This window comes from Sitophilus oryzae, unplaced genomic scaffold, assembly GCF_002938485.1.
Source record: "Sitophilus oryzae breed Bouriz unplaced genomic scaffold, Soryzae_2.0 scaffold_1297_pilon_pilon, whole genome shotgun sequence".
NCBI classification, from domain to species: Eukaryota; Metazoa; Arthropoda; class Insecta; order Coleoptera; family Curculionidae; genus Sitophilus; species Sitophilus oryzae.
Window position 1 is genome coordinate 4917242 of NW_022145945.1, and position 19142 is coordinate 4936383.

Here is a 19142-nt window from a genome sequence, read left to right on the forward strand (position 1 = left end):
TCAATAGCTCTACTTGATGTTGTTGGATCTAGTGTTACGGCATCGAGGACATTAATATATTGATTTTCTCTCATCTTCTTTCTGATACTTCTGACGCGGTTTTTGAAAAGTGATCCAAAAATTGATTAAACTATCTTCTATCCTTTTAAAAATGGCTGGGTTTGGTTGCCCGCGCTCTGGATACCGCTCAAAATATAAATCAGCTGCCATTTGCTTATATTTGTTAGACTCAATATAACATTCTAACATATTATACCTATTTCTGAAAATTTTCAAATCTACTCATTTTTTATTATTTAAAATACACACACATCAATCTGTTGAAATAAAATGTCCCGCATCCATCAAAGGTATGTCCCGATCACCATGACACCCGTTTACTTTGTTACTCGGCGCGGCCTACTATCTACTAAGTCGATATTTTAAGAAAAATTTGAAATGTTGAGGTTAATAGTGAAAAATAAATATAGAGTGTTATATATTTTCGAGAAACCCATGCCAAGCTGAATAAGAAAATTTTAAAAATATACAGGGGGTTCTATTTAAAAAACATAATAATAGTTAATACCTCAAAAAATATTTTTCGAAAAAGTCTGACTACGCCACTGCATTCTACACAGAAAAGTGCCTTTAGAATGTATAATTCATTTTTCCGTGGTTGCTGAAATAAACAAACTATCGAACATATTCAAAAAGTACAACATTTGAGAATCCCCCCAGCTTTCGAAACCGATCAAGATAGCCACGATCCGTTTGCGGCATTGTGATTTTTTCAAAAAAAGAACCCGAGACTGCAGTATCAAAATTTGAATATTTCTCACGGTTTCCTAGATACCATATAGAAACAACCAAAATGATCCACCCTGTACATACCTTGTACAGATCTTGTATTTGTAATAATTTTTTAAGGAAGGTTGAGAATTTTTTTTTTATTCATTAATTAATATCTCTGAAATTACCGAAATATATTTACTCATATCTTAGTATTATGTAAAGTGATCTGAAACGAAGCCAAAAATGCAATAATATACAGGGTCTCCATTTAAAAAAATTCACAGATTTTGCAACATGCGCAACCATCATAGGCGTATTGAAAATACCAGACACAAGTCGGCGGTTGTCGGCAATCACCTGTTTTTTTACATTTTATATTAATTTGTGACGTCATTTGGAAGAGCTCAATAGAAAACCTTGTTTGAAAAGCAATTTGACATTCGTGACGTCAACACTCCGGCAGTGTATGGTCTATGGTCCAGACCTGACGAGCTGAGCGCGAGACGAGAGCAAGACAAGAGCGAGACAAGAGTGAGACGAGCGAGACATTTTCTATCCATTTTTTACGTAAACCAAGCCACGAGACAAGCCGAGGTAATCATAGTGGAAGCCAAACATCACTATTAAATTGCAATTGAATATAACAAACGATGGCCAAATAATAACGCATACAGTAATATATTTTTGTATCTTTAATATGGTATTCGGTCTTTAACATGATATTCATCGTCGGTTTTCCCCCTTTTGTCTAAGTTTCTTTTATTTTCTTTCCAAGTTTATCATTATTTTTTAACAACAGTAGTTTTTCAGACGTGTATTTTTAATAGAATTTATGACAATTTTTAGAATAACTTAGCATTATAAATAGTACATTGCGGAAATTTTAATAAAGATATTTTTGATAAAAATATTTTTTATTGTGAATTTTGAGAAACTCCTTATAGCTTTGCAAGACTTTGTTAAAAATTATATATTCAAATAAAACTATATTAGTTATTTCATCTTTTGGAAACCCAAGACTGCCTTTAGTAAGGTTTTTTATAAGTGAATTTTGTTCAATATCAGTGTTGTCTGAAAATGTTAAATTATTTTTAGGGACATTAATGACTGAATCTTAAGTTTCTTTTCGCCTTCATATAAATGTCGAACACAAATAGTGTACTGACTCCCGGCTAACTGTCTATATTTTCCAAACCTACTTTCAAGAGGATCAGTTTGCAAGTACTCTAGTAAAACATATCTCATATTTTACTCATTAAAACAATATTTTATTACTTCAAGCTTGAACACAGATAAAAGTCAGAATTTTTTATTATTTTCATCACATTTTAAAGAATTTAGTAAATAACAAGCATGACTAATAATTTGATCAGTATTACTATCAGGGTTCGGAAAACTACATGTTACTCTTAAAAACCACATAAACTACATTACATGTAGTTAATCGATGTAGAGGGTGTAGTTTATGTAACTTTCAAATATGAAAGGTGTGAGGTGAGGTAAAAGATAAGTAAAAGCTTTAGAAAATACATATAAATATATTTGAGAAAACGGAAGAAATATAGCTTTAAATATAATATTCACATCTTATTATTTAGACATTATACCTTTTAAATTGTATAATTGCACACACTTATAATCACTTTATAGTTTAAACACCTCTTTTTACAGATTTATACCTTTTTTCACCCTTCTATTATCGATTATAATTACCACGTCTGCACACCTACCGATAAATCTATGACTGTCAACTGCGGCAATACCACTCCGCTACGCGCTACGACAGGCGCCGCCACGCGACGCCGCACAGTGGGGCCGATTGCCATTTTTGCGGCCAGAACCTTATAAAACAGAAGTTGCTTTTTCAAAAAGTTTTGATGACCATAGAATACAGAAAAGACCTAAATATTATATTATGCACAGAAAACAAATTTGGATGCAGATCTGTAACCAGTGAAGGGCAGTAATTCGAAGGTTTAGTTCTACCGTTTATAATAATTGCAATTTGTAGGGCCCGAATAATAAGTAAAATTTCTTGGTTAATTTTTAAATACAATTAATTTTTTGCAGTTTTTATAAAAGTACAATACTACTTGACTATTTCTAGCTATATTTTGAAAAAAAAAATTTCACTGATGCATACTAAATTAATGAATAAATTAGTATAATATAAAAAATAAAATATGCTATTTAACCCTGAGTTTTGTTGAGTGCCCAAAGTTGCCCAATTTATTGGCTGATGTTTTTTGAAAGATTGGACATTACCCTTCATGTATTTGTTACCATCTTGCGCAACTTTGCGCAACTTTAAAAAAAAATATTTTTAAATGTAAGTATGTCCCTGGTACTTTGAGTAATAGATAGTATAGGTCTTTATGATTTTATTAGATTAAGTTCGTGTGATTTTAATAAAATCTGATACTCATGAATCGCCTGTAATCAAGCACATAGCTAGGGGGTCCAAGGGTGCTAGACCCTTCAGTCCCACCCCACCTCAAATCTACAAATTTTGTGGGTTTTAACTGAATTAATGCTTAGATCGAGGCTTAGATAATATACAATGTCCCCACTCCTTTTTTATCTTTTTAATGGAAAAACATGGAGATTTGAAGTAAGGCAATATGTTTAAAAATATTACGTTTTAGTCTAAATATGACAGTTTAAAATTTCAAGATGGCGGCTTAACTTTTTAAAATATCCGCACGTAAATTCAAAAACTGATATGTACTAAAATAATATTTATTTTTTATCAAAGTTGTTGATTACATACGGATAAAAAATATATCAAACAGACCGATAAACAGACCGACAGACACACAGACATGCCACAAGACAACAATATTCGAAATGGCTTGCAACGCAAAAGTGTAAAAGTTTTGTCATCCGGGTATTTTTTCTCACATTATATTGATGAGCTAATATGTTAGGTATATAGGTGAACTATAATTTAATTAACTAAAATTTTGAAGATTGTCTACCTAGAAATTCAATTAAGCAAAAACTGTTAAATTCTATATATTTTTGGTTGATTCATATATCTTTGAAGGTTTTGGCCAACGATTCTTCAATCGGCCCCACCGTGCGCCGCTCCGTCGCCCCGGAGCAGGGGGCGTGAAATATCGATAAAATACATAATATATACTATAAAAATATCTATTTTTTTATTGTTTTTTTTTCTCATATAATACACTATTGTGAACTTAAAATATTCCTTTATTAAATTTGATTGATAAAAAGTGAGAGGTAAACATTTATTGACTGGTATGATTTTTTCCGTATTCTATTAAAACTATTTTTATATACTATAATATTTTTAAAAACTCGGAAAGGACATTTTAAAACTTCGAAATATATCTGGCGAGTGAAAAAAGATCCACAATTTGAACTTTTATCGGGTAATTATCAACGCTGCTACATAGAGTTGGGCCTCCAGTTGGTGACGTCACGAGATTTTTACGTCACAGCTGTCCGGCCTTGTTATTACGGTGGTTACGGCCCGACGCACTTTTGCTGGACCCTGTATTTGTTATTTATACTGTAACACATTATTTGTTGTTTTTATTTATTGAATAATATTCCTAAAAGGTATTAGAGCATTTTGAAAAATATTTTCTTACCAGTATAATAAACGGTGTAGTACAGAATGCTCTCATCTCGTTTCTCCCAGACCAAAGTGACGTTGGTGGAGTTGATCTGAGTGACGTTAACTTTGACAGACTCATCCTTCGGTATTGAACACAGGACACCGTTCGAATTCTGCGATACGTCCCTGTTGCTATAACTGATATTGGCCCTTTTGGCCAACGCCCCGATTTCACTCAAGCACAGCTTATCGTTGTCGCTGAATCCGATCGTACCTAAAACAAGGAGTTAACTTTCTAATGCTGGATACCTGATATATCTATACAGGGCGCATTATTACAAAGACTGCCGAAATTACTACTTTGATTGATATAATAGAAAAAATGACAATTAACTAGATGAAGTATAGAAATTGTATTAATGCTTGATTATTTTAATTATGTAGAACACCTACCGGATGTTTTTTAAGAGTGGCTCCCCATTTACCTGTTTTTTTCAGTCAAAAAACGCGTTTTGGTACGTTTTTGGAACGAAAATAAGTTCATTGAACATATTGAACTCTATACAAAATTGCTTCTAGAAGGCATGAAACTTTATATCCATTTTTCAGGTATTTTAAGAACCGTTATTCCGATTTGAATGATATTTCGGGTGTTTGTGTTTTGCTAAGAGCTTTGACATTTGACTTTCTCAAAAATCTAGAAAAAGCACGGGAAGGGTGAAAACTACCCCTACCCTTTCATAAATTTTAGTATAAATGTTTTCCAATTCCACCGACAACAGATTTTCTTTTCGTAAAATGGTCCCTCTAGTATTTACTATATTTTTAGTCTCTTGTAAAAAAAACGCCACATCGCATAGTTTTTGAAGAAAATTTTTTTAGAGAATTTATTTTTCCACAGAAGGAGTTTGAAGGAAATCTTTTTAGAGAATTTATTTTTAAGTTTCATAAGAAATTTATTATTTTTTTAAGCTTCTTATGAAACTTATTGCCAAATATAATTCGTGATACTAACTTAAAATTCCATATTTTCGCCAACTAGATTATTACAGCATGATGCGACAAAAAATAATTTTAAAAATTAATTTTTGAAAAAATATGTTTATTCCTCAAAAAGTATGCACGCTGGCGTTTTTTTTACAAGAGACAAAAATATAGTAAATACTAGTGATGTGTCGGTATTTGAGTAACGCGATTTTGGAACGGTATTTTTTTGTAACGTCGTGTCGCGCTCCACAACGAATCAGGAATCTGTTACTGAAGAACGACGATCATATTGACGACAAAATTATAAATTATTTATAATATGCAAGTAAATTATTTATAATCGCACTTGAAGTTAGCTCGAACCGTAGTAACCGCATAGCGACGTGTTTAGCTCCAGCCGTCGCGATTTCGTCGGTCGCCAATAGTAGTATCTGGAACTGGTATGTCCGTAGCGCCGCGCGATCTCGATCGGGACGTGTTCGCTCCAGCCGTCGCGCTCCTAGAGTTGTTGTTCCCTGTCGCGAACAGAAGTAACTGCTGTAACTGAGCATCGACGCTCGACCTCGGCGGCGACCTACTTCGCTCCAGCCGTCGCGCTCCTAGAGTTTTAGTTCCCTATCGCGAACAGAAGTAACTGCTGTAACTGATTATCGACGCTCGACCTCGGCGGCCACTTCGTTTCAGCAGTCGCTGGAGCTCTTCTAGGGTTTCGGTCGCGATTTGGTCGGTTACTATTGGCGTTGCACTATAGTTTCTAGAAGCTACTTTTTTGGCCAAAATTAAACAACTTACATTTAATAGAAAATATTGGCTGTAAATTTGTGTTTTTAATAAAATAATAAAATACTAATAAAATGAAGTCATTTTTAATCTTCTCACACAACACAATGTGATTAACTTTTACCTACGAAGCATCTTCTGTATCTAGTTCCAAAAAAGAAAGTTGATCAATCATCGAATTACTGCTGTTCAAAAACAATCTTCTTTAGAAATATCTTCTTGCTCTTCTTCTTTTTGCATTTCTTCTTCTTCTTGCTCTTCCTCCTCGTTTCCTCTTCTTTTTCATGCTTCTCTTCAAATTGTTCTTCATTTAACTTCTTTTCGATAAAGTCAGGTACACGAAGTAGGTTAAGTACATCGGCAGGATAACTAAATTTACAAAGCAGCCTGCACAAAAAAATAGCTTCTAGAAACCATAGTGCGTTGGTGCTCCCGTCGCTACGTTACTTTCGAAATAGCGATCTTTGGTATAGTAAACGCGACGAATGTTTGGGAGTGATTTATCGGTCGCTACCATGTGAACTAATCTGTTCAAGGTCACATAAAACTTAATTCGAATGCCGTGGTGTTTCAAGTCATATAATAATCACTATATAATCTGTTGTAATTTGTTGTTTTAACTGTCAAAATCTTGTCAAAACATATATTTGGTTATAAATATAAACTGGAATGCCCCATTGCTCGCACTGCAAGCACACCAATGGACTGACGCACAAAAACGAATCAATCAAAGAAACGCGATATAGTATCGTCTTTGTCAATCACGCTAACATTTTAGAATAAGTAGGAGGAGCGCAGGTAGATGATTAGACTGGGCCTTTAAAAACCTACGTCTGCGGTAAAAATTTACGTTTTTAATGAAAAAATGATAGCGGTCGTGTCGATTCTAACTTCATCAAGCGATGAATCACTCCCAAACATTCGTGGCGTTTACTATATTTATGTACTAGGCATGGTATAAAATAGTGTTGTTTGAAAGATGAAACGCAAAAGCTAATGAAATAAAATAAAAATATTTTATTTGCTTTTATACATTTATATAAATAAGTTTTATTGTTTATATTTACTTTTAAGGTTAGGTTAGACCAATAAACAATTTTTTTGACAGTGGTTTGGACTTTGTTTTTGATTTTAGCATTAAATATATTATATTGCAATACACATAAATATGAGCCGTTCATTTTATTCAAACGAAAATTGATAATGAAAAAAAATAACAAGGAATGTCATCGTTTTGCTAAAAATGAGATAAATTGACTATACACAATTATAAACTCGATATTTGGAAAATGAGTAGCGGATAAAAGTTACATTAATCTACAAATATAGATAAGTTAGATATATTTTTAGCGAGGACCGCAACACTTTGGAAGTCGGAACCTCGGTTACAAAATCGCGGTATTTTTCTGGAACGGTCGCTATTGTAAAGCGACTCATGTGGAACCGGTATTCCCATCACTAGTAAATACTAGAAGGGCCGAAAAAAAATCGGTTGAGCTGGAAAATATTTATAGTAAAATTTATGTATTAGGGGTAGTTTTTACCCTTCCCGTACTTTTTCTTGATATATGTGACAGTCAAATGTTTAGCAAACATAGAACAACATTGTAGCAATCGGAATAATGTTTCTTAAAATATCTTTAAAAATTTCTTTATTTTTTTTAAAGTTTGATGCTCTCTGACGGACAAACAAAGTACTTTTGTGTAGAGATAAATTGTGACAAATGAACTTAACCGTCCACGGAATATTGGAACACCCTGTATACGGTAACGGATGGTTCCCGTAATTTCCATTCTAGAACTCCATCGAATTTGTTTTGTTTCTAGAAACTTCCGTAAGCTTGTCCGTGATTTTCCACCAGTGTCTAAGAGATGGCGCACTATTCTATTCGCTGAAAGATGTCGCCACAATTCTTGACAATATAAACACGCTTAGCGATTGTTCGCTTCTCCGACAGATGTCGCCACACGCCTTGATAGTATGTTTTGACTTTATTTGGTAGGAAAATGGCATTCTGAATAATAATAACTTAATTATTTTTAATAGACATACTACTCTAATTATGATATTTTTAATGATTAAAATTACTATATTAAAATTTAATGTCAGTACTTATAACTAACTGTTTTAAACATTTAAGTATATGCTAAGAAAATAATTAGTGTCACTAATGTTTTCGATGTGACCGTTGTTTATATTTCATAAATTAAAAGTAAATTATATAATAATTGAATGTTATTCGTTATTAAAAAGATATATATTTGTTTTAATTAATTGACACATTTTAAATCATTTATATTTATTAGAAGTGTTATTAAAATATTGATTAATTAAGATGTATTTCTTAATTTTTTAACATACAGGGTGATCCAAACGTTGTGCCAGGAGCTAAAGGCATCAATACTGGTTTAAACGTGAAAAACCAAGAATTATTTTCAAGAAGGCTTAAACATTATTTAACGTTTTATTAGTAAACGAGGATAAAAATAGGGTATTACCTCCGAATTCTTAACACCCGCACCGATTGACGTGAAATTTTAACAGTGAATACATATACAGGGTCCGGCAAGAGTGCGTCGGGCATCTGTAACTCCTAGAATAAAAAACTTGAGAATTTTGTTTAAGTGCAAACCTAAAGTATGTATCAGGATGTATTTCAGGAAAATATTTTAACTTCTATAGGGTGGCTGAAAAAAGTGTGAGTGGGCCTGGATGATTTTTTTTAAATGGAACACCCTGTATATTATTGCATTTTTTGCTTCTTTTCAGATCACTTTACATAACCCGAAGATATGAATAAATATATTTCGATAGTTTCAGAGATATTAAAAAATTAATCAAAAATATATATTTTTCAGCCCTTAAAAAATTTTTTAAAAACACAAGAACTGTTCTGAAATCAAAACTATATTAGGTATTTACTTTAGATGGTCTGTACTTACTTTGCTATAAATATGAAAATCGTAAATCATACAGGATGTTCAAAATTCTACGCCAAACTTTCTAAAATACAAAATAATTTTTCTTCGTTTTTTTAAATGTAACACCGTGTATATTATTTTTTCAATAGACGGAGAATTAAAAAATGAACATTTGTTGTATTTAGAGTATTTCAAAATTTTTAACGGTTTCGCAGATATTTGCGGTTTTATATTTCATATGGCATTTTCCACAGTAAAATTTTATCAAAGCCACCCAATGATTTTTCTCTCGTATTTTACCAGTGAAAGCGCCATATGAAATAATACTGCGTGTATCTGCAAAACCGTTAAAAATTTTGAAATACTCTAAATACAAAAAATGTTAATTTTTTAATTCTGCATCTAATAAAAAAATAAAATACAGGATGTTCCATTTAAAAAAACAAAGAAAAAGTATTTTATATTTTAGAAAGTTTGGCGTAAAATATTGAACATCCTGTATAATTTACGATTACCATATTTATAGCAAAGTAAGAATAGGCCATCTAAAGTAAATGCCTAATATAGTTTTGATTTCAGAAGAGTTCTTGTATTTTTAATAATTTTTTTAAGAAGGCCTGAAAAATATTATTAATTTTTTAATATCTCTGAAACTATCAAAATATATTTATTCATATATTAGGGTTATGTAAAGTGATCTGAAAGGAAGCCAAAAATGCAATAATATACAGGGTGTTTCATTTAAAAAAATCATCCCAATATGGACTCACAATTTTTTGAGCTACCCTATAGAAGTTAAAATATTTTCCTTATGAAATACATCCTGGTACATATTTTAGGTTTGCACTTAAACAAAATTCTTAAGTTTTTTATCCTAAGAGCTACAGATGCCCGACGCACTATTGCCGGACCCTGTATATGTAAGAAACAAAAGTTACATAGTAGCGATGTGTGCTTTCACCCTAGGTGTAAGTGTCAACCCTTCTGGAGGGTGAAAAATAAATCACACATTCTAATTAAAAATCAATAAAGGGATGAATTCTAAGCAAAAAATGCTCTATAACATTTTTTCAGAAAATTAATATTTTCCGAGTTATTTAGGATTGAAAATTTTGATTTTTCATCTAAAAACTGCAGATTTTTCTGCAATTTTTTATAAATAACTCGAAAATCTTGCTTTTTATCGCAAAACTAACTCATAAAGCAAAAATGAAGCTTTTGGAATAACGAATCAATTCATTTTTTATCGTTTACCGTAGGTGTAGTAATAGCCGAGCATAATATCACTCTGTAAACTTGATTTTTTATTTTTCGAACACTAAATTTCAACCTTTTATCGTAAAATAATGGCGAAAGAACACATTTTTCGAAGAAAATGAATCTGCCCGTTTTTAAAGTGCAACAAATTAACCTCTATAGTTGAACAGTCTCGAACTCTTAATTTTCACGAGATTTTTGGGTTTTAAGGGCTCAAAGAAGGTGATCTTTACATGCAAGTCAAACTAAAAAAACGTAATATCTACGAAATAAAGAGATCTACAGAAAATTTGAAAGGGAGCAGAAATATTGCAAAAAAAAAGACCTTCAATTTTCCTCTGTTGGATTTTTTACGTATCTTATTTTTTTTTAATCACTGCGACCTTATAGATCTATTGTGTGTTCCCCTTTCTTGAGTTATAACTAGTTATAACTCATCATACAGTCTCAGGGCTTTAAGAAAAGCCAGTATCTGAGACGGCTCCACAGAGGCCAGCTCTCCATCCTCGACATCAGACGTATCAAGGTTCATGGCACGAATGGTCGTCGTCTCGGCGCACTCAGTGATAAGGTGTTCTGGTGTTTCCCCATTTTCCCCACAAAATCTGCATTCGCCGTTGTTTCTCAGTTTCAGCCTACTGAGGTGTTTGTTGAGGAGACAGTGTCCTGTTAGAAACCCCGTGACAATCCGAAGATTGTTTTTACTTAAATCAAGGAAAACCTTTGATTTTTCTCGGTCATAAGTTCTAAGGAACTTTTTCGAGTGTCTTAAGGTGCGTATTCATTATCCGCACGAACGAACGAACGAACGAATGTTCGCTAGTGGTATGGACGGGGACCGCACGATAGGACCGCACGAGAAGACCGGAGGCATTTGTTGGCGAACGCCTTTGATGTACCGACTCGAAACGGATGGTCGAGCGAACGGCCGCATGCGTTCGGTCCCCGTCCAAATATACCGCACTTACATTCGTTCGTTCGTTCGTTCGGATAATGAATACGCACCTTTAGACCGCTGGAGGACACCCATTCCAAGTTGCGGAAGGAGTCTTCCAGATTCTTCAGTTCCGCTTTCAGTTGGTTCCCGCTTGGAAAACAGAACGGTTCTGGTCCAGTTATTGGAGTGTTCGCTCCTTTTCTAGCTAGATCATTTGCTTTTTCATTGCCTTCTATCCCTTGGTGCAGCAGGACTTTATTTTCTTTGCCTAACTCGGCTATTATTACACCTATATACGGTATCCAACAAAAAATGGATCGTTTAGTTATTCCAAAAAGTTTCATTTTTGCTTTATATGAATCTTGCGATAAAACGCAAGGTTTTCGAGTTATTTATAAAAATTGGCAAAAATATGCAGTTTTTAGATGAAAAATCAAAAAAAAAATCAATCCTAAATAACTAGGAAAATATGAATTTTCTGAAAAAATGTTATACTCGTAGAACATTTTTTGCTTAGAATTAATCCCTTTATTGATTTTTGTAATTAATATGGGTGATTATTTTTCACCCCCGAGAAGGGATGGTACTCACCCTCAGGATGAAAACATACATCGCTACTCTGTAACTTTTGTTTCTTACATATATCTCTATTGACTGTTACAATTTCACGTAAAGCGGTGCAGGTGTTCAGAATTCGGACCCTAAAACTAAAACCCTCGCTTACTTGCCTATATTTCATGTAAAATTTCGACGAGATACTCGTTATGCAAAAAAGACGTCTATTTAATTAAACTAGACTGTAAGTCTGTTAACTAATTACACCGATTTAGCTGAAAAATGTTTTCAGGAAAAGTGCTACGAGGTGGTTAAAAAACAAGTATCCTCAACTTCAAACCAAACTTCCGATTCTTACTTCTAGACGGCGAAGTTTATGAGAGGCAAAATAAAGCAATTATATTCAAGTGGCGGTTTGCGGCTTAGAAATAAGTCTTTAAGAGATTTTTTAAAAACTGTGTTATAGAAAACTTTATAACTTTTAAAATTCAGGAACTTAGACTAAATATTCTTTAGGAGGGAAAAAATTATTAAAATAAAATTTTGTTTTTGTTTATATCGTCGCCTTTATAACGAAAAGGCGTATGTCGATTTTTGCTATACTTTCAGAAGAACAATTTATATTTATTAATAATTCTAGTATTTAGGATAGGGCCAATTTTTTACATGAATATAAAATGAAAATTGAGATACGCCAATTTTCCATGTTAAAAAATAACCCATTGGGAATCTCACGAAGTCGATATCTCGAAATTGCCAAAAATCTGCCAAAAACGAGTATATTCCACTGATAATAAGTGCCTTTCAGTGAGACATATAAATCTATATTTGGAGGGCGAGATTTTTAAATTCATTGTTGCCGACCAGGGACATATTCGGCGCCGTGCTGACTAACTGGAATTTAAATTTCGCGCTGGGGATTCAGGTGGTAGCTCCATAAAATAATTAACTAGAAAGAAGTGTCAACTCTGTGTTAAATCGTGAAAACACGATACGCCACCGAAAGCCTTCGTTGTCGTCTGGAGAACTAATTTTCCAATTGACAGGTTGACATGATGGCTTCATTTTTTATATTCGTTTCCGGTTATTTAATGGCGGGCCCTTTTTCAGTTTAAATGTGTTTTGTACTTTTTCTTATCATAAATAAAACAAAACAAAATTTTATTCAAACATATTTATTTGAAATATGAGACAACGTGACTAAATAAATATAAAAAATAAAGAATTGAATGATCTCTACAGCAATTACTTAATTATATGCAATTTTAACGTAAATTAGTAAGGTATAAGCATGACTTACAGTAATTTGTAAATAAATACACGTATTTACAGCCATCAGGGACAGAAAACGGGGACAGGAACATGAAAACGGGAGCCTTATACAAACACCTGAAAACAGAAAAACACAGTTTTTTATACTAAAATTAACAATGTAAAAATATCAGGTATAAAATATCAATATACTGTTTAAAAAAGCGTCCATTATTCCCAGAGACCTGGTTTATAAATAAAAAAGAAGCAAAAAGAGACTTTTAGTCGGATAATTATCAGATTGTATCAGTCAGATTTATTATTGACAATTTGTTTATTTATTGCATTATTGACAATAAATCGCACATACTGGAGATAACTAATGTTGGCTATAGTTAAAAATGATCTTACCTTGCTGTAAATTGTTTCCATTTTCAAAAAAATCGCCGATCATAAACACAACAAAATTTTCTTGCATCTAAAAAATACAGAAATAGTGTTTATTTACTACCTATTTTTAATATACATGGGACATACCTAGTACTGCAGAAACGTCTTTTTCTCCAGTATTTTTCATGTGATATATATTTTATATGCTTTATTACCTTTATATTTATAAATGTCTGCCGAAATATCAAATTGAATTTACAAAAGAAAACTAAACGGAGAGAATTAATGGCGTCGAAATTTGTTCTAGAACAAATCTCAAGTTGTCTCTGAAGCAGGGTTCGGAAAACTACATGTTACTTTTAAAAACTACATAAACTACATTACATGTAGTTAATGTAGTTTATGTAGAGGGTGTAGTTTATGTAACCTATGTATGTAACTTTCAAATGTCAAAGGTTTGAGGTGAGGTTATAATAAGTTGAAGCTTTAAAAACACATAATGTATTTAAGAAAACAGGAGAAATATGGCTTTAAATATAATATTTACATCATATTATCTCTAATACACCTCATACAAAGGAAAATTATTCATAATATGAATACATAGTTTATTAACGTAGTTTTCATGTAGTTAATGAACGGGAAAAGACGTAGTTTTTGAAGAAAAACTACACGTAGTTAATCAGGTAAATTACGTCTTAATTAACTACTTCCGAACCCTGCTCTGAAGTGAAATCTGTCAATTCTAAACTGTGAAGTTAAACAATAAAAGAAATGTGAAGTTGTCGCATTTATTTATTTATTTCCTGACATTGTCATTCGTTTTGGCACTTCAATTTTGTATTACGAGTTTTTGGTAAAAAATATAAATAGTGTTGTGATACATTACGCTTGAAAACGTTTACTAGCACACCTTGCAGTCGAACATTGTTCTTTTTAGAACCTTTCTTAGTGCGAAGTGGGTACAAGATAGCTTAATAGTCGTAAAAAACTAAAAGCAACTTTATTAGAATATTTTGAACGGCAAAGCGATAGTAATGCCCCTTTATGTCCCTTAAATGCTGTTAAGAAGGTGAGTTTTGTTGATGTAAATAATAATTGTTTATATATTTATAATTATTAATTTATTTCTGTTTCCTAAAATATTTTGATTAAAAGAAAATATATAAAAGTGGGCAACGCTGTGCCGGTCAAGCTTAATCACGACTAAAAGTTTATTTGGTATGAACTGTATAGAATATTCTACATGAAATACGTCTAGAATTTTCTAAAGAATCTAACAATTGAATAATATGCAGAGTGTCTTATTTAAAATGATAAAATTGGTTTGTATTGTCCATTGTTAGAAGACATACCATATAAAAACGAACATGTAAAACTTTTGAAAAACATTAGTGATGGGAAAAACCGATTAATTTCAATAATCGAGTACTCGCAACGCCAAGCAGTAAGTTGCGTGCACAGAGTACATATTCTTTCGGTGATGAATGGCAAGTAGCAAGCGACGAGCGATTCGCTTGATTTAGTTTATTTCAAGGCATTGTCGATGTAGGTCGTAAAATTTTGTCACTCAGATACGCAACGGATAACGTAGTATAAATTTGCTACCTGCAATGTATGTAGAAAATTCGCTCGGTTTTTTAACGAATATGTCACATTAAAATCGGATTTCAATTTATTTCATTCTAGGATCGCTTGCGTTCGTCGCTCGTTCATAATCGAGCGAATTTTCGCTCGAGTTATCCCATCACTAAGAAAAATGCACAACTATAAATACTGTATGATCGAAAAAAAACGGCGTCCAGTTCGCTGGGAAATAACGATCGATAACATTTCCCATATAAAATGACAGCGATCTACATTTCATAGCCATCGCTGACGCCGTTTTTTTTCTATCAATCGACGTGTCACACTGTATTTACCAGCCTCCATTCTTACTGAATCACCCTGTAAAAATAAAGACCAACTAAGATTTTTTTTTCATAAACCACATATTTGGGTTCTCAACTACATATTCTGTTTCATTGACATTATTGTATTTGTTCCAAAAAATCTTTATTACATATTAGCACGTACCACTCTGTTTTCAATTGAAACATCTTATTTTGACAGATTAGATCGTTTTAAATTATAACGGGAAAAGTAACCATCTCTCCAAAAAAATCCTTTATGGATATTTCGCCACTGCACTGCAAGAAAATCTACAAAATAAAATAGTTATTTTTTGTAAACACTTCTGCGTTAAACCTAAACGGACACTGCTTGTCAGAAGTTATGTTTACAGTTATACAAATTTGCCTAACAAAAAAAAAATGCTTAACGTTTCGGAAAAACAATAAAATAATTATTTTAACAGAACGTCGACGGTTTCTTGTAGACGTATCTGTTTTAAAACAGTAAAGTGTTCTCGAATAGTTGAATTTAAATATTTTAAATAGTTTTTTTTTCTTTGTATTTTTTTTGCTTCCGACGACGGAAAGAGATAAACTTTCCGAAACGTTAAGCATTTTTTTGTTAGGCAAGTTTGTATAACTGTAAACGTAACTTCTGACAAGCAGTGTCCGTTTAGGTTTAACGCCAGAAGTGTTTACAAAAAATAACTATTTTATTTTGTAGATTTATAAAGGATTTTTTTGGAGAGATAAATCCGCCACATAGGTATAGACATTTTTTAAAAAGAACCATACTAACCATTAATTTTCAATGAATAATCCCCATCCCATAACTTTTTCAAGTTGCGATTCTCATACACCAGCAACGTTTTGTTGGCTCTGGTATTTTGGCCATCGATGACCCTCAGGCTCGGCAAAAAGTTCAGATCTTTCAAGTTGCGATTGTTTGATATCTGCAAGTAGTCCCTGATGTACCTGACCCATTTCAGGTTCTGCTTGAGCACTTCGAGTTCCTGTTCCGTCCTCAAACCGACTATCGACAAGGGACTGAGCACATGCGTGCAACCGTACAGGTTGGTGATGGCGTTTTGATTGTTGATCTCGAAAACCGTGCAGTTTCTGACGCAAAAGTTGCCGCAGGACTTGCAGGTGTTGGTGGTGTTGTCGTACTTGGTACCAACCGGGCAATCGCTCCTGCACTCGTTCTCGTAAATCAGCCAGTTCTTGTTCCTGTAGAACTTGGTCGTTTCGTTGTTTAGGTCTGAACATGCTTTGGCCGATATGCATCTGTTGGTGGTACGAACGATGTACCTGAAAAGAAAAACATACAATAGAATTAATTAATGTGTAATGAGATGAGATATATTCCACAATATTAATATTTGAACACGCGTTTATAATATATACAGGGTGGTCCGAATTGTATTCCGGAAACTTTGATAGCATATTCTGCAAATAAAAATAAGTAAAAAAGTTCGTATAAATGTATGTCCTAAAATGCTTATTTTCAGAAATACAGGGTGTAGAAGTTTCATTTTTATTTCGATTTTTTCTAAATAATCTCTGAAGTAACGTCAATATTTGGATGAAAATTGGTGTCTGGGGGTTTGTTGATACGAGAAATTTGATTTTGAGGTCAATATGACTCCTACTAGTAATGGGCGCTACCTACATGTGTTTTTGACTGTTTTTAAGAGTAATAACTTTTTGTTACTTCAGAAATTATTTGGAAAAAATCGAAATAAAATTGAAACTTCTACACCCAGTATCTCTGAAACTAAGCATTTTAGGACATACATTTATACGAACGTTTTTACTTATTTTTATCTGCAGAATATGCTGCCGAAGTTTCCGAAATACAGTTCGGACCACCCTGTATAGTAGATATTTAAGAACAAAACTTAATAGACTCATCGGTACGAAAAATGGACATCTTAAAATTTTCATGTATTTTAAAGTTTTATGTATTCTGTTCTAGTGTATTTGTAGCCAGTGGCGCATACAAAGGGGGGGGGCATGGGGCCAAGACCCCCCCTAAAATCTATAAATTGTGTTAAATATTAAGCTTTTGGGTTAAAAATTGCGCTCTAAAAAGCTTATTCTACATTACCTTTTATTTGGCACCCCCCTAAAATAAATTCCTGGATCTGCCCCTGTTTGCAGCTAAATTATTTGACTTTTTAGAATTTCTTTCTAAATTAAAAATGAAAGCTGCTATCTGTCAATTATACGAGGAAAAACAAAATGTTGATATTTTGGCGAAAGTTTGAAACACCCTGTGGAGTACGTTAACTAAGCAAGAAATTTAAAAATTATTTTGTTATCTAGGTGTATCTTTTCTTGATAGTTTGTTTTTTGATTCATCTCAATAGCTTTATTTTTTTGACATATTCGCTTTTGAAGGCGACACTAATATTTTTTCGAATTTTTTACATTAAAGTCATGCTTTTGCTTTTGGTCCTAGTGAACAGACCTATAAAATAGTGTTTATGATTTATGCCACGTCACTGTATTTGAAAAGTTATTATAATTGTCTGTTAGTCAGTTACTCTAGTAGATACGATTTTAAGTCCAAAAGTTGATCTCTACCATAATCAATTAAAGCAGCAATAGCCGATACTTCAGTAATTTAAAACCATCTCTACTAGAGTAAACGTCAATAAAAAATAATAATATGACTTTTTAATTACAGTGAAAATTCCACACCTGTAATTTTTAACCAATCAAAACGTGTTTTTTGACAAATCACCATGGAAACGAATTATACTGGAAATTTTTTGACGTTTATAATGACAGAATATCTTTTTGAGAGTCTGTTTTTTATTTGTTTACATAATAATTTTGATACATTTCAATTACAAAGCTGAGATGTTTTCTATATTCTTTGGACACCTCCTTTCTTCTTAATGGCGAAAATGTAGGACTTGGAATGGACTGAATTAAATGTCTATGTCTAATGAAATATATATGTATAATATTTAGACACTATTTTATTCACCTTTTTTCCATTTAGCACTTTGAATTTTGAGTAGTTTAGATGCAAATACTCGTGGACAATTCGAAACAAATTTTCTTTCTTCAAGTAGCAGCCACAATCCTCTATTAATGGGGGTAAATAAGTCATCGCACGATGATTGATCATAACATCAGACAATTTCACGAATATTTTGCATGTAGTATGATTTTCAAACTGATTCATTTTTAAAACAAAGAATTTTGTTGGTTTTTCAAGCTGCACAATATTCTTTATTACAACAAAACGCGAGTTTTTCTGATATTTTGAACTGTCAAAATACGATGATCACAGCCTTTTATGATTGACGCTTGCTGGCGCTGCGCGCTGGTTATGAATTCCATACCAGTGCGTTTATGAAAAGTTAATAAAAATGCAAAAAAACAATTTTCTACCACTTATAGTTACTCAAAACTTGTAAAATTAAAGAATATATTGTGTTGTACCTTGAGATGGTATTTTCGTGCAACTACAACGAGTAGAAGCACATTATGATTTTCTACCACTTGTAGTAAGCCCAAGTAACTATAAAATGAAAGAATATAATATTTTAGGTCCTAAAATGGCACTTTTGAACTACTTCAATCAGTATAAATCAACAGTTTATAGGCTAAGAATCCATTATATTATTATTTTTGACAGCTTCAAAACTGAAATAGTTTTTAGGTTTGGGTGTCACTTAGTTACCATAGTAACTAAATAATCAAGTCGACCAAAAATCGAAAAATACATTTTAATTATTTGATTTTCAAACACAATTTGGTGTGGAATTATTATTTCTTACCGAATACCACACGAGGT

At 32.6% G+C, this 19142-nt stretch overlaps 1 protein-coding gene across 2 annotated transcripts in view; it reads right to left on the minus strand.

The window, feature by feature from the left end:
• LOC115874628 (insulin-like receptor) overlaps window positions 1-19142 on the minus strand; it is a 327686-nt gene that overhangs the window by 23700 nt on the left and 284844 nt on the right. For both annotated transcript variants that reach the window (XM_030889842.1, XM_030889841.1), the window contains exons 4-5: window positions 16128-16639; window positions 4392-4631 (exon numbers count right to left, since the gene is read on the minus strand). In XM_030889842.1, coding sequence (XP_030745702.1) covers window positions 4392-4631; window positions 16128-16639 — 752 coding nt within the window. The remainder of the gene's footprint in view (window positions 1-4391; window positions 4632-16127; window positions 16640-19142) is intronic.